The sequence below is a fragment of the Chaetomium fimeti genome, assembly GCF_033439085.1.
Source record: "Chaetomium fimeti strain CBS 168.71 chromosome Unknown B0H64scaffold_3, whole genome shotgun sequence".
NCBI classification, from domain to species: Eukaryota; Fungi; Ascomycota; class Sordariomycetes; order Sordariales; family Chaetomiaceae; genus Chaetomium; species Chaetomium fimeti.
The window spans coordinates 3,005,526-3,022,833 of record NW_026944331.1 but is presented as its reverse complement, the minus strand read 5'-3'; the positions used below and the strand labels follow the sequence as shown (position 1 = coordinate 3,022,833).

General features: G+C 56.7%; 7 protein-coding genes and 1 non-coding gene across 8 annotated transcripts; 3 read left to right on the top strand and 5 right to left on the bottom strand.

The window, feature by feature from the left end:
* Positions 1-88: 88 nt before the first annotated feature.
* On the bottom strand, positions 89-3,116 carry B0H64DRAFT_392486 (uncharacterized protein). Its single transcript, XM_062803558.1, has one exon. It carries the CDS (start codon positions 2,837-2,839, stop codon positions 554-556), a length of 2,286 nt encoding a protein of 761 aa, XP_062661091.1. The 5' UTR covers positions 2,840-3,116; the 3' UTR covers positions 89-553.
* A 225-nt stretch (positions 3,117-3,341) lies between these two features.
* B0H64DRAFT_372920 (Alb1-domain-containing protein) lies at positions 3,342-3,982 on the top strand (the record flags this gene model as incomplete). The annotated part of the gene is made up of 2 exons (XM_062802248.1): positions 3,342-3,375; positions 3,444-3,982. The coding sequence occupies 2 exons, from the start codon at positions 3,342-3,344 to the stop codon at positions 3,980-3,982; spliced, it is 573 nt and encodes a 190-aa protein (XP_062661090.1).
* Positions 3,983-4,549: 567 nt separating this feature from the next.
* On the top strand, positions 4,550-4,644 carry B0H64DRAFT_t60. Its single transcript has one exon. It is a non-coding gene; the product is annotated as a tRNA-Phe (tRNA).
* Positions 4,645-5,499: 855 nt separating this feature from the next.
* On the bottom strand, positions 5,500-6,583 carry B0H64DRAFT_392482 (uncharacterized protein). Its single transcript, XM_062803557.1, has 2 exons — positions 6,404-6,583; positions 5,500-6,148 (listed from the first exon to the last, which is right to left on the bottom strand). Exon 2 carries the CDS (start codon positions 6,127-6,129, stop codon positions 5,515-5,517), a length of 615 nt encoding a protein of 204 aa, XP_062661089.1. The 5' UTR covers positions 6,130-6,148; positions 6,404-6,583; the 3' UTR covers positions 5,500-5,514.
* A 68-nt stretch (positions 6,584-6,651) lies between these two features.
* Positions 6,652-7,761, top strand: B0H64DRAFT_392480 (replication factor A protein 3). The gene is made up of 3 exons (XM_062803556.1): positions 6,652-6,997; positions 7,153-7,255; positions 7,389-7,761. Exons 1-3 carry the CDS (start codon positions 6,848-6,850, stop codon positions 7,454-7,456), a joined length of 321 nt encoding a protein of 106 aa, XP_062661088.1. The 5' UTR covers positions 6,652-6,847; the 3' UTR covers positions 7,457-7,761.
* Positions 7,762-7,953: 192 nt separating this feature from the next.
* On the bottom strand, positions 7,954-12,276 carry B0H64DRAFT_127303 (uncharacterized protein). The gene is made up of 2 exons (XM_062798068.1): positions 12,026-12,276; positions 7,954-11,958 (listed from the first exon to the last, which is right to left on the bottom strand). The coding sequence occupies exons 1-2, from the start codon at positions 12,135-12,137 to the stop codon at positions 8,108-8,110; spliced, it is 3,963 nt and encodes a 1,320-aa protein (XP_062661087.1). The 5' UTR covers positions 12,138-12,276; the 3' UTR covers positions 7,954-8,107.
* Positions 12,277-13,607: 1,331 nt separating this feature from the next.
* Positions 13,608-15,172, bottom strand: B0H64DRAFT_431480 (uncharacterized protein). The gene is made up of 2 exons (XM_062805972.1): positions 14,641-15,172; positions 13,608-14,575 (listed from the first exon to the last, which is right to left on the bottom strand). The coding sequence occupies exons 1-2, from the start codon at positions 14,976-14,978 to the stop codon at positions 13,678-13,680; spliced, it is 1,236 nt and encodes a 411-aa protein (XP_062661086.1). The 5' UTR covers positions 14,979-15,172; the 3' UTR covers positions 13,608-13,677.
* A 322-nt stretch (positions 15,173-15,494) lies between these two features.
* Positions 15,495-16,813, bottom strand: B0H64DRAFT_392468 (uncharacterized protein). Its single transcript, XM_062803555.1, has 2 exons — positions 15,709-16,813; positions 15,495-15,625 (listed from the first exon to the last, which is right to left on the bottom strand). The coding sequence occupies exon 1, from the start codon at positions 16,751-16,753 to the stop codon at positions 15,839-15,841; it is 915 nt and encodes a 304-aa protein (XP_062661085.1). The 5' UTR covers positions 16,754-16,813; the 3' UTR covers positions 15,495-15,625; positions 15,709-15,838.
* Positions 16,814-17,308: the final 495 nt, after the last annotated feature.

Below are 17,308 nucleotides of genomic sequence, written 5' to 3'. Positions count from 1 at the left end.
TGTGTTCGTGATGAACCCGGCCGCTCTTTTCCGTTCCCGGTTATCCGGTCAATCTGCAAAGAAGGATCAGCCAAATATATCCGATGCGTTTCACAGGTTCGGCTTCTGCAAAAGTGAACATGCAGAATCGAGCGAAAGTCATTTGAGATGCATTTTGGCCACTTGGAAGAAGCTTGTTTCCACTCCCTGACTACTTGGCGCAGAGCTTAGCCAGCCAGCACCCTTCACACACCAAGAACCTGGGCCAACCAGCCGCCTCGCCAGGTGATAAAAATCGCACCCTTTAATAACAACGCTCGTAAGCGTGTCGTCGCCTGTCCCATACCAAATATCTTCTAAACCATAAAACCCAATCCATGCAAGATCAACGTCGCCGGAAACACATCCGCTCCGCGCTAGCCCATATATATCCGCTCCAAACCCGAGCGGGGTGAGAAGCCCAGAGTATCCCTCTTAACCAAAAACGCCGTTCGCTATGCACAGGGGAAAAGCAGCACAACCCGGAATGGACCCCCACCATTCCTCGCCTCCATCTTCAATACGCTGCGGTGGCCTAAACTTCAGGGGCTTGAGTGAGAGGCTGCGGAAAATCTGGCGGCATCTGACCCATGTCCTTATCCTTCGCGGGATCCAAATTCCCAACGACGGGACGGGCGAGCCATTCCGGGGGTTCATCAGAATCCGATGGCGAAGGTTGCCGCACATCGGCTATCTCATCCGGTCCACTCACTGGCGTCGGTAACCCGGGCGATGGAAGACTATTGTCAACCGGCACCGGAGGGTCCGAATCCACCAGGGTTTCCCCATCTTCCCGCACCACGCTTGGGCTCTGGCATGGTGTTGGTTCCGCAAGCGGCATGTCGGCCATCTTGGTATCCTCCGAGGCTCGCTCCACAACGACAGGCACGTCCGCATCCGGAATGAGGATTGAGTTGGGGTCCACGCGATCGTAAAACAGCATGAACACGCCGCCCTGGGAGAGAACAGTCCGCTCATCCACCTGGGCCCCGTGCTCGTCGCTCAACCTCCACCACTGGGATTGCGACTCGTCTTGGCTTGAGCACGACCCCTCTGCCTCGCTCGCGCTGTTTTCGGCATCCCCTGGCTCCGTCTCGTCGTCTAGGTCCATGGCGTCGGCATCCACACTCTTCTCGGGCGCGGACCCAACTGGCGTCGCCGCTCCTTCGCTGTCGCTCGTGGTTGGGGGCGAGGAGAGGGGGTGTTTTCTGTAGCAGACGTAGTGGCCGTTCTCGTGATGTCCCTGGTGTGTGACTACCGCGCGCAGTTCGTAGATCGGGCCCGTTATCTTACTCGGCTCCCGATCTCCCGCTACCATTGATACCCTGGGGTCCAACGTCCACTGCTCAACGTCCCCAACGGTAGCCGTACCTCCTTTCGAGGTCGCCTGGCCATCGGTGCTACCCAAACACCAAGGTCCTAGGTCTAGCAGCAAAGGGAAGCGGACAGCAGCCGAGTTCTTGAACATGTAGCCCGTCTGTTCGTCGAAACCAGACCGGTTGACATGGAAGACTAGGCTTGGTGGCGGGCGCGCCAGCACGACCTGCTTTGTTTTGATCGAGCTGGCCCTCATCTTCGGCGTGATTTTGCACTTCTTCGCCAGAGTCTCTTCGTCAAACGTCTCTTCCTCCAGGGCTTCTTCCAGAATCTGCAGTCTCTGTTGAAACTCGGGGACGACCCCGGTACGCTCGGCAAGAGATTTTATCACATCTCGAGCTACCATCAGGGAACATTTGACGCATTCGACGCCCTCGATAGACTCGACTTTGGTGAAATGGTCGAGACGCTCGTAAAGATCGTGTTCCGCGAGGTTACCGAGCGTCAACGTCAGGCAGTTGAACGGAATCATGCTCAGCCCTTCGCAATAACCACAGTTAACGCAAGCCACGCGCTGTGCCATCATCCCTTCGAGCGGGTTCCGGGCAGGACGAGCAGCCTCTGGCCCAGGCTTGGGGTGGCTATGCAAGCTTTGGTATCCACTGTCATCGCTGTGCTGGCTGGAAGAAGAGTCGTAGCCGGTGCGGTCGGATTCAAAGCCGGTTGCGTCTTTGAGAGCACGGGCAGCCTTGGCGATCTCATTGTCGATTTGGTCGAGGAGCTTCGAGTAGTACTCCTGTGCGTCTTGTTGCTGCCACGTGCTCATGTTCGTCAACGCCTTCGGCGTCCAGAGTGTCCTGCCATTGCTCGAGGGGTTGGTGAGCTCGGCAATCAGCTCGCGTAGCGTATCGACGGTTCGAGTGGGGGACCGATCGAGCCTCCTCTCGAGAGAGACCGCAGACAGATAGGCCGGAAGAGGCGTGAGGGATGCCAGGCCCTGCAGGATGCTGTTCTGGTAACAAGAATTGTTGTAATTTCCCAGACCAGCCGGCTGGTCGGCCACGGCTCCTCCCCTCAGCGAAGCGCCGGTGAGACCGCTCAGGCCTTTTCGCCCAGCCTGCGCTACGGAACCAATAATTCCGCTCGCATTGTCGATTCCCAAAATTCTTCTCAGGGCATCGCTTTTGGCGGCACGTGTCGGCGGTTGCGTCGTGAGCATGTGTGTCGGAAACGGCGGAGGGTTCAAGAAACGGTCAATAGCAAAAACGACGCGCGCCGGAATCACAGTGACGGCCGCGTCACATGCACGCTGGAGAAGCGAAGAAAGCCGGCGCTGCTGGTGAGCCGCCTGGTACACTATGGTGGCGGCGAGCAAGGCAATCGTGATGATCACGGTTGGGTTGATAAACCAGTTTCGCAATTGTTCGTCGGCGTTGTGCTGGTACGAACCATGAATACCACGATTGTTGAACTTGCTATAAATGCGTCCCGCGTCGGAATTCATTTCTGTTGGCGAAGGAGGGCGGCGGAGGGCAGGAAAACCCAGGTAAAACCTGGCAAATGGAAATGTCTTCTTGTTGGCTCAGGAAGCTGACGGTGTTGAGAACAGCAAGGGATACAAAAATGCCATGTCCGATAAGAGAGAGTGATTTGGCTCAGCCAAAAGAGATGAAAGAAGAGCTGTACGATTGACGGACGGGGAAGCAAAGGCGGATGAGAGAGGAAAAACCGAAGGCGATGCACATGCGTGCGCGATGGCTTCCTTGCGCTGGGGAAACACCTTGGCCTTGCCAGCTGACGCAGTAATTGGTCGCCTGGAGCTTAGGTTGTGGGGTCACATGCATGGGTGTGCGCCAGGGCGCCTGCCGGGAGGTGGGCCCGTTCCCGGACCCCACTGAAAAAAGAAACGGCAACAACCCCCCCACACCAAAAAATTCCTAGCGATAAGAGGTTCTGGGAACCACCCCGCGATACCGCGGTTGATAACGAACACGGCCAAACAAAAGATGGCCAAAGGCAGCATCGCCAAGGGCAAGAGAGGTACAAAACCCCAGAAAACTACATGACAACCCCTTCTCATACCCAACTAACCACTCCCCCCCGTTCAGGCCCCTCAATACACTCCCGCGCCGCGCGGCGGGCGACCTCACCGGGCATCGACACGGACAAGTCACTCAAGGAAGTCCGGGCGCCACAAGAATCCATCGACCGACGGCCGGCCGTACTCGCGGCGCACCATGCCGGGGGCGTGAGCAAGAAGGCCAAGTCGGGCCGCAGGTCGGTGCTGAGCACGCGGGCGCGGCGGCGGCAGGAGCGCAGCATGGACCGGGCCGAGGCCGTCATGGACCGCACCGCCGTCAAGGTGCAGAAGAGCAAGGGCCACGCCCGCGTCATCCACGGCCGCCGCAAGACGTGGGACGAGGTCAACCGGGAGGCGTTCGAGCGCGAGGAGCTGCGCAAGCTCGGGAAGAAGGCCAAGGCGAAGATGGAGGAGGATGCCGCGGTGGAGGCGTTCTATGCGGATGATGGTGATGCTGAAATGGAGGGTGCTGAGGATGATGGGGAGGGGAGTGCGGGAGAGACGGGGGCTGTCGCTGTACCAACGGCGCCCGAGCCAGTCGATGTGGCGGAGGAGGATATTTTATAGGTTTGAGTTTGTGGGTGGTTGATTTGTCGGTACTATATCATACAAGGACTTTGTCGTGCCTGCTAGGCCGCCAAAGGACAAGCTCGCAAGGGCGCCACCATATTTGACGCTCCAGGTGCTCCCACCAAAACAGTCAAGAAGCAGGTTGGAGGCAAGAGCAGGTCACTCCAGCTCAAGCGAAGGCAGTGCGATATCCAAGCCGGTCCTGATATCAAGAGACTCGGAAGCCAAAGAGCTACAAAGGAATCAAGATGCGCACCGCCAAGGCATGTCCGAAAGAATAGGGTCGTTCCCTGTGGGGAGTCAGGACAACGGCCAAGAGATTTGCCCTCGTGCAATCAAGGAAGAAAACCCCATCCAACAAACGCAACTCATTACCTATACAATCAGCTTCTTGCCCAAAGACGAGCGTCTGCTTTTGTGCTATTTTACAGCACCTGAGCACAGGCAAAGGGAATAGAAGTGAACCGGGTCCTGAAGCAAGGCCATGGAGTTTCATGAAACCGTGCCAACTTGACGCTGTCTCACCTCTTATAAGCTGTCAGTCGCGATAACTAATTTTCATAAGCGGGTTTAGCTCAGTTGGGAGAGCGTCAGACTGAAGTAAAACTTCGGTAGAATTCATTATCTGAAGGTCATGTGTTCGATCCACATAAACCGCAAGTAAAGCTATGTTTTATCATATAGGCTGTAGCTACACCTATATTTTTCCCTCCCCAAGCTCATTTCCTTGGCAGGCACTTCTATTTTGCCCCACTCTCATAGTCAATGTTACATCTACTCTTCTCTAATGACCTGATCCCTAATAGTTGACTCCCCTAATAATGTGGTTCCCCTTAGTGGTTTGTGTCGGTTTGGACTTCTGAAGGTTGATAGCCTACATGTAGCGCCCGGCTGAGGCAGCGGCGGCGGTGGATTCCGGTGCCGATAGAACCATCTAGTACAAGACAAGTAGTCAACATATACTACCCAGCCATCTCACCTAGCCGGTATAGTGCCCCTGTTGATGAAGTTGGTCGAGCTGAGATTACGGTTGTGCCTTTCGTCCTCGTGATAGGGGTTTCTTCCTCGTTGAGACTTCTCGGAACCGAATGCTCTATAGAGCTTAGGGCTGTGTTCGGTTCCCATTTACTGAATGAACCCTTCACTATTGAACTCAAGTGTGCTATTGTTTCGTTGGTTGTTGATATCCGATATGGAAGGTCATTCAAGACTAGCAAGGCACGCCACAACTCAAATATAGTCAACCCAAATCCAGCGCAAATCAAGTTCGCAGTTGAAAAAGACCAGGGGCATATTTGATTTGACTATATTTGCCTAGTTTAAATATAGCCGCTCCTCGCTACAAGGTGCTGTCATAACAGGAAGGATTTGTTTCAAGGACGGTCGCATCACCACGTGGTCATTGTTAAGCTAGAGGGTACTTGAACAGTATATAGACTCGGAGCCGACCACATCACGAACTAGTAACGAAGTAAGGTGCAGGTTATCGCGGTACTTGGGCTGCGCGCGGTCTAACTGGATATAGTCTATTAGTTATTATTCAAGGGACCTAGGTACCAGAACGGATCTGGATGTCCATAGGTCAGGTTTAATCCCGCTTGCTGCACAACGTCACCGGGGACTTGTCCGTAGCTTAGGTTTACTCCGCCTTGCTGTACAACGCCCCCGGGATCTTGTCCGTAGTTTAAGTTTAACTCCCCTTGCTGTACCACTCCCCCGACCTCCTGGTGAGCCTGAGCTTGAGGATATGCTCCCCCTTGATTATTTGATCCATTTTGCTGAGCGGAACTCGTGGTCTGGGATATGATCCACGTATCAAGGACGGGATCGCCACACCCGGCGTGGACCATCAAAACCTGCTGCAGACGACATCTTACTTTTTCCAGGTTGCTGACCGTCGTCTTCAAGAGGCGATTCCTAGATTCAAGCCCCCTATGGAGGACATTCTTGTGCGCGATCTCCCACTTCTTTTTCGCCCGGGACCTTTTTGCCGCTTTACGATTCTTTTCCAGATGCTTCTCCCTTTTAACCTCGGCCTTGTTCGAGTGACCCGCCGGTGTCAACACGAGGAACGGGGGCTCGCAGTTTTCGATTTGTGAGTTGACGTCCTCCCCGAGGGGCAGCTGCTGCTGGGATTTGGGCATCGATCTCGGGTTTTATACACTAGGTGCAGTCGTGAGGTTAGTGGTGCTCAAATTTATGGTGGAATAATCCTGCTCCTATTACCGCTGTGTCGGGCTTAACTGCGCGGTGTCGAGGATATGGTTGGGGAAATGGTAAGGCCCGTTTGGTGCTGGTTTCGTGCTGCTGGAGAAAGCAAAATGGAATTACTAGAAAATGCAAGCCTAGGAAGACTGGTTGTTGGATTCTAGTGTCGGGTGAGGGTGCCATTTTATAGTCGAACCCTCCGTAACTTACACAGTAAGTGCCCTAGCTAGGTAGCCAGAACCTCAGACGGCCGCGGCGGGGGAAGGCTTTGAACTCCAGGGATGATCCTACCTAGGTACCTAACAACAGCATCACTCGGCATTCAATGTTTGAAAATTACGGACGGGATTACTGTGTAGGCAACATGAACACAAATATGGCGGGGAAGTCATGGCAACCTGCATGTTATGAGCTGTACGGATACTGTGGAAGCCAAGCCTAGGCACCAACCCCACCACGGGGTTATCGATGCCAAGACCAATCGATCTGCACAGTGAGAGCCTCACCCGACAACAACCCAACTGGCAACTACAAAGCCGCCAACGCCGAGTGAGACTTGCATCGAAATTTGAACGGCCTACGACCTGGTGCACCTCTCATACCGCCCGCAGAAACCCCAAAAACGGAATCTGAACCCCAACGGTGCTCACAGCCATGGAGTCAATCGCCACCCCGCGCATCACCTGCGCATACCTCAACTCGTACGTTGGCAAGAATGTGATAATCGTCGGAAAGGTCATCCAATTGCGGGGCGAGGAGGCCATTCTCGACGCCGACGGAAACATCACGGCCCACCTGAATCGCGTAAGCTGCTATTTTAATCCTAGCCCCCGCTCGAGTTGAGACGAAGCAGAGGGGGGGAAAGAAGAGAATGGTGGGGGTCATCGCGGAGATGAATCACCACCTGGACTCGGTCGAGTCGAGTTGAGGAGAACCACGGCTCACGCTACGGAACACAGGAAGCGCATCTGCTCGCAGGCAACGCCGCGCAGATCATCGGCAAGGTCAACCCCGATCTCTCCGTCAAGGTGCTCACCTCCATGGATCTGGGCACCGACGTAGGTGAGTTTATTGTCCAGGACCCTGCCCGCTCACGCACCTCTCTCGATAATAGCGAGGTGAAGAGGAGGGTGCGGGAGTGGATTGCCTCTGTGCGTATGCCTTGCTAGGGTTGAGACCTAACGCCTCCCAACAGACTACGGCCTGGCCAACACGGTCGTAGAAATCTCGCACCAGCATCGCCAGCTGTTTGCCTACGATTAAGCAAGGAATGGTCATCAGGGCTGCTGCCCGGAAATGCATGATGTCGGGCCTGGGCACTCTGGCTCCGTTCCCAGAACTCTATGACGCGTGGGAAATCATAGGCCATGCAGTGGCAAAAAGGACAGACGGATACACGAGCCGGTTTGGAGCACAGAGAGGCGATCCGAGGGAGGAGGAGAGTACCCGAGTGCAGGCGGTATCGGTGCGCCGCGCCTGAGGGCTGTGCCCGGCATGTGTTACGTCTGAGCAGCTCGTCTTCAGATATATCGAGCGGTCAGGCAGTGGTCAAAACACATGCAACATGTGATAAAGATAGAAGAAGCCTTGTTTTACTCCGCTGTTAATATAGCGGGCCTAGTATGTACACAGCAATAAAATCTAACCATCTTGCCATCATTGGGCTCCGACAACCGCCCACCGCGTAACGAAGCTCTGATCTGCTTCCTGCGATACAGCCAGGCTGACAGAACATCCCCCCCGGGTCCCGACGAAAAAAAGCAACCATGACTCGTGATGTCGTCTGACAATTCGTAAAAAAAAGCCCGCTTGTGGTATCCCCGCACCATAGCCCAGCCTAGACTGCAGCCCAGCAAAGACAAGAAAAGGGCGCACAAATCAAATCCCAACAAAACAAATACAACCACAATCTCTTCACCTCCCACCCTCCACTCCCCCATCACCGCCCATCGGCTGCTGATCCCACATCCCCCCATCCTGCAACGCCCCCCCAAATTGCTCCCCCACACCACGACCACCACCACCAGTCCGGCCGCCCCTCAACAGAGGCGGACTGCTCGGCATGACCAGGTCAGTGCCCAAGAAGTTGCCAAAGTCGGCGCCTCCGACGCCGACGTCGAGGTGGCCGAGGCCGAGATCGCCCACCGACGACGGGGCCACTCCTGCTGCGGTTGTGGCGGCGCCCCCTTGGCGGGAGGGCGACCCGCCGCCGCCGCCGCCGCCGATGAAGTCGTTAGCCTCGCTCAGCAGCTGGTGCAGGGTGGCGGTGAAGGGCGAGTCGAACGGCATGGGCATCTGCAGGCCCATGGCCATGGGCAGCTGGTTGTGGTCGGCGGCGTCGAGCGCGAAGTGGGCGTGGTGGGCGGCGTTGCCGCCGCTGCGGGGGGTGCGGCGCCTGCTGGCGCTGCTGGGGTGGAGGAAACCGCCCGAGGAGCGTGGGGTTTTGGTCGGCGTCTGCTGGAGGTGGTGGCCGGCAAAGAGCTGGCCTGGTGACTTGGGAATGCTCCTGCTAGAGCGGATCGATCGGGAGATGCTCCGCGTGATCGGGCGGTGGCTCGGTGTTGGGCGGGTCGGTGTCTTGAACGGACCTGCTGCGGCCTTGGGAGGCGGTGTGGAAGGGCATCGGGGAGGCGTCCCGAAGAGTTCTTGTTCAAGTTCGTCTTCGGGAATCGGAGTGCCTTGGCGCTCCTGGTGTCCATCGTTTTCCTTCCCTACTGCTGCCGACTTCGCCTCCGATCCGTGTGTACCTGCTTGCGTCGTGTTAAGCGAAAGCTCCCCAAGAACCCTGGGTGTCCCATCCCTCCTGGGTGACGGGAAGAGCAGCCTCCTCGTGCTGCCCAGTTCGTCCTCAACTGCAATGGGGCTGTCGGCAGTTCCACTCCCCCGCGAGTGAGTCGATCCCAAGAAACGCTGTCTCGGGGAGCTCTGCAAATTTAAACGCTGTTCGTCAGCTATTGTGGCGCTCTGTTGGCGCGACTGAGTTTCGTTTTCATAGTTGTCCATAAAGAAATCCTGGTCTACCGACCCGATCGGGTCCGTGGCGAAAAACGCTCCCGAGGCATCGGAGTTGACCTGGGCATCGCTCTTTGTGCGGCCCTTCTTCGACTTCGCGTTTCCCTTGGGCTCGCGCTTCCTCCGCGGTTGGTTGAGCCGAGCAGCATCCTTGTCCCACCGGTCAGGCGGCCGATGTCCCTTGAACTTTCCCAACCAGATGCCACAGGGATTGCAGAGCAGGGTTTCTGTCCATTTCTGCTTGTCGTCCTTCGAGCCAAGGCTCTTTTTGACTATTCTGTACTTGGCGGGTTTCTCGTCTTCATCCCTCTCCAGGACCTCTATCATTGTTACGCAACCCTGCTTTTCTGAAAATTCGTGAAAGCCGGGGTCTTCATCACGGTCCTGCGTCCAAATTTTGCGCCATGTCGGCGTCTCGATGGCGCCACAATTACTGCAGAAGGGAGGCGACTCTCCCCTCAAAATCGCGCTCTCGAGTTTCTCTTTGATGGACTGTTTTTTAACCAGATTTTTGCTGTATCGCGGGGGGTCGAGATCGCTCGGGGGACACGGCGGTTCGGACGCTACTGCGCGGGGCAGGGTTAGGAAAGCTTCCGGGGCCGGCTCGCTTGTTGCGGTCGCCGAGCCCTGAGCATTTGTGACTGGGGCATCTCTCGAAGCAGGTCTCGACGGTGGTCTTGACGGCGGTCTCGACGGCGACTGAGTCTGCACGGGTAACGAAGGCTGGGATCCCGGGCGTTCGGGGATCGGCATGGGCATTGCAGCTACCGTGAGAGGCTCTTGGGGGAAGGTCCCCGGGTACCCATTCTCCGCATCGTTTCCGGTGAGTTGCATCGAATCGAGCGCATTGAAGGACGGCTGCTCCTGAAACGGCTGGTGCTGTGCAGCATCCTGTGACAGGCCGTTTCCGTCCGCGTGGTACGCTGGGTTTTCTTGTGCGGCTGGGTCCTGCTCGGACGTAGCCGGGTTTGGGGCAGTTTGCGATCGTTTGAAAGGGCGGCTTGCCGGCTTCTTAGGCACAGGCTGAGCCGGGGGTGTTTGTCGGTTCAAAGTCTTGGCCTTGCCGGCAGGGTTGAATAGGCTCTTGGTGGGCAACAGTTCTGGTGGCCCAGGGTTGACTTCCTGGAACGGGAAGTTACTCGGCTGCTGTTGCTGTTGATGTTGTTGTGATTGCGGTTGAGAACGGCCGTTTTTTCGGGGTATCGTTTTGCTTGAGACGTGGGGAGAAGGGACAGGGAGCATCTGGTCCTGCATTTGCCCCTGCCCAAAATGCTGCAACACTCCCTCGTCAAAGATATCCTCTAGCCCACCGCTCATGAAGCCCGAGTCAATCGATGGCATCGGCATGGCGGAAAGGACCGGGCTCGAGTCCAGGGGGCTGGATCGGATGTACGGGGTTGTCCGTGGGACGGGCGGCGAGGAATTCAGGTCTCCAGCGCTGTCCTCCGGTAGATAACCATGGTCGGGCGAATGGCCATTCGAATCCGCAGGCGATCGAGCATCCTGGCTCCCATTTTGCATGGTTGCCCTGTCAGACCCCGCCTGGTCCATCTGGTTCATGTGTTGCGCCTTCGCCTGGTTCGCCAATGCTCTTCTCCGCTGCTGCTGGTGCAACATCTGCGCGCCTGGAATGGGCGTGGGTGCCCGTGGAATGTCCTGAAGGTGGTTGGCAGCGGGTCCCCCAGCCCTAACGGGTCTCATATTACGCAGGGAACCGGCGGTGCTAGCAGCCACCCTGAGGGAGTCCAGAGAAACGCCAAACGGAGCAATCGGGCTGTACTCGGTTTTGGTGGTGACCTTCGCCCTCCTCTTGTTAGGCCCATCGTCGCCATCCGTGCCCTCCTCGACTGCCGATGTGTTACCGGTTTCCAGGGGCCTTTTCCTGGGCCGTCCCCGCGGCCTGCCGGTCGGTTGTTTGCTCCGCGATCTCGAGGGCTTGGAAGGGCGGGGTTTCGGCGCAGGCTCTACGGTTTGGGAAGCCGCGGGTGATGGCGCGTTATCTGCCGACCCTTGAGGCCTCGCAGGGATCGGTGCTGCACTGGGAGGCCTGCTTGTTGGCGGGACCGCAGCAGGTGACGGGGCGTTCGAAGGGGGGATGGTAGCCGGCTGGATCGATTGTGGCGGCTGACTGTCGCTCCGTGTTCCCATCGGCCTACTCTCAACCGTCGAGGGGTTGTGCTGGCTGAGCTGGGCTGGCGCGAGGGCGGGCGAAGAGACGTTGCTGAGACTGAGGTTGGAGGAGACATTCCCCATGGTGGTGTTAGATTGGATGAACGAGTTCCATTCCGACACCGCCTCGGCCGGAAATGACGTAGCTCTCGTCCCATTTGCAGGCGCCATGCTGGGGTAGTCCGTGCGTTGTGCGATCTTTGCCACGGTTGCAAACTTCAGCTTCACCTCCAGCGTATCCCGGCTTCCGCCGTTGAGGAGTGCAAGGAGGTTCCTCGTGACACGGCCTGTGACCGATTGTTGTTCAGGCCCGCGCTGTTGATCCATAATCAACGAGAGCAGGCCCTGCCCTACAAGAGGCACCTCGGGCTCGGAGTAGTCGTACGCATACACGCTGAAATCGTTATCTTGCTGGTTCAAGATCTCAGGGCTGCTCTGTGAGACCGCCTGGAGACAGGTCCGCAAGTCTACCACGCCGATAGTGGTCTTTTCGTCGAGTGGCATGGTCTGGATTTGGAGGATGTGATGCCACCGCGCCAAGCAGTGCACCTGATTATCGCGATCAAAGGAGTAATGAACCTTGACTGCATGCACGGCAGGGTTAGAGACGCAACGGGGATTGAGAGGGGACGGAACGGAAACAAAACTCACGTCCCATTGGCCTCACCTGTAGGCCCGATTCTTCTGATGTACTCGCCGCTGGCTGAGCAGCAGCATGATGGGGTGATGACGCCGCCCACATGTTTGGTGGTGGTGTCGCCATTCTTTCTGGGGTGGGTTGACAATCCAACAGCGCACGCGCGTCCGTCGTATCGTCGCTCTTGAACTATTCCGAACAACTAAACAATTGACCGTGGTGTGAGGTTAGCGGTCGTCGATGGGAACGCAGGACGTTGAGTCTCTCGTTGCGTGGGAGGGATATTAAAGATCGGTGGTTAAGTCGGAGGATAGGTAGTTAGGGATGCAAATGCGCGAAGTTCTGCAATTGCGGAGGCGGAGGTAGGTAGGGAGGTCTGCACCTGGAAGTAGAGTGGGCCGATTTTAAGAGGCTGGGTCCATTCTCGCGGCGCGTCTGGAATGGGCGCGTCGGTGGGTCAGCAGCCGCGCTTGGTCGTGCCCTGCCCTGCACGGCGGGCAATTGGGAACCCTCGCTTTTGCCGAACCGCGCCAAAAAGGACAGTCCGAGGGAAGGGAAGGGGAACGGGTTGAGAAAGAGGAAAACCCCCAGAGAAGTTGAGAAAGAGATGCAATTGAAAGCCCGTACGGTCCAAAACAATTATCACTTACACGAACCTTATCCAAACCCACCATGCACTTCAGCCCGTTTGATCTCAAGGATGGCCGGGTGCACGTGTGATGGCGTTGGTTGGCGTTTGAACCGCGGATCTTGGCGCCCCCGAGCTGGTGGGTGAAGGGACGCGGAGTGGGGCCGAGTGCGGTGCCCCACTCGCCTGGCAGCGCGCCGAGGCGCAAGCACGGACCACACCAGACAAGCTTCCAGCTTGCCTTTTGCAGGCCCGAGTGCCACACAAACGGGTTGGACTTTGACGGTCCAACAGCTTGCTAAAAAGTTCCCGTTAAGTCGAAGAGTTTGGAGCAAAATTTGGGAGAGGAATTCGCGCGGGGAGGCCGGAGACCCCTATTTATACCCCGCAGAAACCCTCCACAGCTCCGGACGTGACTTAGGCAACAGTCTGCCCCACTCTTCATCGATCGCTTTGGATCTTCGTCTTGACTTTTGGTGATGCAAGCTTCCCGCCGGCAGATGGTGTTTTTTTTCATGGGGTTGAAGTCGTGCATGCATTGGTCCATCAACCCGCCCCTTTCTCAACAACTTCGAACCCCTTGCAGCTAACTCCCTACTACTGGTCACCTCAATTCGAGGAAAACAAAAACACATCAACCGAGCAACCAGCGGCTGCATTCCAAACCTAAATTTTCATCGGCAAGATTGCATTCTTGCATATTTTCCATCATTTAGTTTTCGTATTTTCGTTGCCTTTTAAAGGTTGGCCATTTTTCGCAGAAATTTGTACCTGGGGTTTCATGAGGATTTGGATGTTGACCGATGCAGCTTCAAAGCGACGGGCAGTCCGAGACAAGTAGGTGCCTATGGAAAGCAGGGCCGAGGAAAGATCAATACATCAAACAAACAGCTTCTACCTATCTACTTCGCAACCAATTAATCCACCGCCCAAACAAGTCTCCATCTACCGCAGGTAAAGTAAGGTATCTCGAACCAACGCCCTTCACCGCCACTACTCCCCACCCAACCAGCATTACCTAGGTACCGTACTCCTCCCTCACCACGTCTTCACACTAAGCGTCCTCTCCCCCCTCACAAACTCCCCCGCAATATTCGTCCCCAAATACCGCCCCTTCAAAAACCACACCAACAGGCTCCACACCTTCCAATCCCCGACCTGTCCCGTCCCGCGACTCCTCCCCAGCGTAGCCGCGAACGTAATCTTGCCCGCCGGCTTATACTCCTCCTCCTCCTCCTCCCCCTCCCCCTCCCCTTTTTGACCCCCCTCAACACGCCCCGCCAGCAACCTCGCCAGATGCACGGCCTGGGCGTCGGCGTACACGCCCTGCGGGTCCTCGAGGTTGCCGGCGTCGCCCGCGACAAACACGTTGGCGTGCCCCGCCGCCCGCAGCCGCGCCGTCTGCTGCACGAAGCCGCGCGCGTCGAGCATGGCGGCGGGGAGGAAGGAGGTGTTGGGTGTGAGGCCGTAGGTGGGGATGATCAGGTCCGCTTGGAGGGTGGTGGGGGGTGGGGTTGAGGTTTGGGGGTTGGGGTTGGCGGTTTTGGTGAGGGTGATGGTGCTGGTGCTGTTTTTGCCTGGGCCGGTGGTGGTGGGTGAGGTTACTTTGGCGTTGGTGATGACTTTGACTTTGAGGCGCTCCAGCTCCTTTTTGGCCGTCTCGCGCACGTCACGGCGGAATTTGGAGGTCAGGGGTAGCTCCTGGTCGCTGATGAGGGTGATCTGCTTCTTGCCCGTGACGCCGTACTCTTGGCCGAGCTCGCCGGCGATTTCGATGCCTGTGGCGCCCGCGCCGGCCACGACGATGGATTTGGCCGAGGCGATGCGCTGCGCCCAGCTGTGCAGGGCGTCTTTGGTCTCTTCGGTGGTCGAGAGGTTCTTGAAGGGCATGTCATTCTTGGAACTGCTGCCGGTGGCGATGACTCTGTTGGGCTGGCTGTTAGGATCCGCTGGCACTGACTCAGGTCGAGAGGGGAACCTAGGGTATGTGTTGAAACTTACAGGTCGTCATATTGGATCGTCCGAGCAGAGCCGTCGTTCCCGCGCACCTCGACAACATTCCTGTCGGGGTCCACCTTCTCGGCCACCCCTCGCACCAACTCGTACTGGTCCGATGGGTACTTGGCGAACGTCGGGGCGATAGGGAAGAAGAGTTTGTCGTCGCCCAACATGTTGGGAAGAATGCCGCGAACCGAGGCAACATTCCAGTACAGGTGTGTGTTGGGAGCCACCAAGATGACCTTGAGGTCTTTTGCCTTGGGCGCCGTGTGCTTGAGGAGGTAATGGGCGATGGGGATACCAGTGTAGCTGGCCCCGAGGATGACGATTGTTTTTGTCATGGTGTGGATTGCTGAAAGTTAACACTTGAGTTTAATGGCACTTGCACACGGCCGTCAGTATCTAGTCGAGACCGGGAGCTATATATGATGGCCGCAACGAGAATCCGGGGCCCTGGCCAACTTTCCACACTCTTCCGCGCGCGTAACTCCACCGTATCGGCATGACTGATGTTGGGTAGTAATCATCTTCTTTCCTTTTCAAATCACTATGTAATTAGATAATTAGTCGACTAGCTGCTTTCAGCACATCAAGGCTGAAAAATAGTCGCCGACCGCCCTTCAGGTTGTGTCGGGTGGACCTAAAGCAGAACGAGATAACTCTCGCGACTCCCGCGCGCAGCTGTTCCCGCGCGGAGTCCGAATCGGGCAATTTTCTGGCTTTCTGGTGTAAGTGCCCCACAAGGAAGGGCGAGCCGAGCGCTGCCACAAACGGAAAGACGAAGCGACCTTGGCGGCCTGCTTGTCACTTGCGTGCTCCTTCGACTTTGTAAGTCTTGACATTGATTTAATGAGATACTGATATTACCTCTAAAGACTCCAGTATTCGTACTCGAAACCCGTCTGTTAGCTCTCATCCTTTTTGATACGAAAATAAGCCATATCTGAGCAATGAGACGAGCCAATCCGAAGCACCAACTACAACTTATGTATGTCCCTTAAATAGCGAGAGAGGGAGGTGCCTTGGCCATAAATAAATTCAAAGACTTGGTAATAACGGCAGTTGCCATAGACCAGCCATCCAGCAACGAGTGCCCTGCTAACACGAGAACGCCTTACTGCCCTGGAGAAGTATGTAATTTACAAAGCGACCAAAATGACACCCTTATTGGCAGAATGGAACCCGCCCACCTGCCAACGCTCTAAGACCGCTCCTGTCCCTTGCCCTTAACCGCACCGCCGGCTCCCCCAGAGTTGGTGGTCTTGGTGCTAGCACCGCCAGCACTGCCGCCCTTGGTGGCAGTGGAAGCCGCGGCGTTGCCGGTCTTGGTGGCAGTGGAAGCCCCAGCACCACCAGTACCCTTGGCAGCATTGCCAGCTCCCGTGCTGGCACCCGCACCATTGCCGCCCTTGGTAGCGCTGCCGCTTCCAGCGTTGCCGGTCTTAGCAGCATTGCTGTTCCCACTCGCCTGCTGGCCGGGGGTTCCGGCGCCGGTGGAAGCGCGGGCCGACGGGACGAAACCGGTGCGCTGGTCCTTGCCCATCTTGACGGTCATGGGCTTGAGGTCGAACTTCTCCTTGATCTCGGAGTAGACGGCGGCGCTGACGGTGGCAGCCTGGACGTTGCCGAGCTTGGCGCCCTGGATGATCTCGATCAGGCCGCGCACGCGCGGGACGGCGGCGGGCTTCACGCCGGGGCCCGCGATGCGCTTGATCTCGGCCGTGACGGGCGCGCTCGACTGGTCAAAGATGATGACGTACGTCAGGTCCGTATCGGCGCTCGCCGACCATTGCCTCCAGTGCGCCTGCATGATGGCGTCCTTGCGCGATTGCTCGGCATTGAACTTGGCATCCTCCGGTGTTGGCGCCTTGGCGGGGGTCGAACTTGCGTTTGAGGTCGAAGACGAAGCTGCAGCCGGTGTCGAGTTCGGCTTGGTCGTAGCAGGGGTAGAATTTGCCTTGGTAGTAGCCGGGGTTTGGTTCGCCTTTGTAGTGGCCGGAGTTGAAGTCGTCTTGGTTGTGGGGGGGGTGGAATTCGCCTTGGTGGTGGCCGGGGTTGAGTTCGTCTTGGCGGGGCCCGAAGCCTGTGCTGGGCGTGCTGTACCTTGTGGGGGCATTGTAACTAAGGTAAGAGTGCTTTTAGAAGTCGACCTGTTGACTGGATTGAGAGTCTGTTAAGAGTCTTGAAACGAGAAATGCAGAACCTAATGGCCGGGGAAGAAGTTGAGAAGCGGCAGTGGTGTGAAGATGCCAGACTATGGTGATGTTCCGGGTCAAATTGTGCCTTTAACTTGCTGCCTATGAATGAACTTTATACAAGTTGGTGCCAGTGTGTAGAGATAGCCGGTACGTAAAGATGCCTACCTACCTACCTACCTAAGGTAAGGTAGGTACCTAACGGCCGAGGCCCAATTTTCTCGCGTTCGCCTAGGTAGGTTTGGGTGCGGCGGCCCTGTTGCCTGTGAAGCTGTGCCTGGTTACCTGAATTGGACGTTCCATATTTCTAGACGAATTACATAGGGAACCTGGAAGGTACATACCGAGTAGTTTCACATTTTAGTCCGAAGTTAGGATGACACCTTTTTCGTCGCGATGAAACGCTCCCCCCCGCAAAAAAACACATTAATAATACTTACGAGTCCGAATTTCCCCAGCACATCCACACAGTCCGA

Excerpts from the sequence above, each read along its gene's own strand:
- B0H64DRAFT_392486 (XM_062803558.1), bottom strand. The coding sequence starts at position 2,839 with ATGAATTCCGACGCGGGACGCATTTATAGCAAGTTCAACAATCGTGGT.
- B0H64DRAFT_392482 (XM_062803557.1), bottom strand. The coding sequence starts at position 6,129 with ATGCCCAAATCCCAGCAGCAGCTGCCCCTCGGGGAGGACGTCAACTCA.
- B0H64DRAFT_392480 (XM_062803556.1), top strand. The coding sequence starts at position 6,848 with ATGGAGTCAATCGCCACCCCGCGCATCACCTGCGCATACCTCAACTCG. Across the intron at positions 6,998-7,152 it reads TCACGGCCCACCTGAATCGC|GAAGCGCATCTGCTCGCAGG; the intron begins GTAAGCTGCTAT and ends TACGGAACACAG. Across the intron at positions 7,256-7,388 it reads GGATCTGGGCACCGACGTAG|ACTACGGCCTGGCCAACACG; the intron begins GTGAGTTTATTG and ends GCCTCCCAACAG.
- B0H64DRAFT_127303 (XM_062798068.1), bottom strand. The coding sequence starts at position 12,137 with ATGGCGACACCACCACCAAACATGTGGGCGGCGTCATCACCCCATCAT. Across the intron at positions 11,959-12,025 it reads ACAGGTGAGGCCAATGGGAC|TCAAGGTTCATTACTCCTTT; the intron begins GTGAGTTTTGTT and ends CCGTGCATGCAG.
- B0H64DRAFT_431480 (XM_062805972.1), bottom strand. The coding sequence starts at position 14,978 with ATGACAAAAACAATCGTCATCCTCGGGGCCAGCTACACTGGTATCCCC. Across the intron at positions 14,576-14,640 it reads ACGATCCAATATGACGACCT|CCAGCCCAACAGAGTCATCG; the intron begins GTAAGTTTCAAC and ends GGATCCTAACAG.
- B0H64DRAFT_392468 (XM_062803555.1), bottom strand. The coding sequence starts at position 16,753 with ATGCCCCCACAAGGTACAGCACGCCCAGCACAGGCTTCGGGCCCCGCC.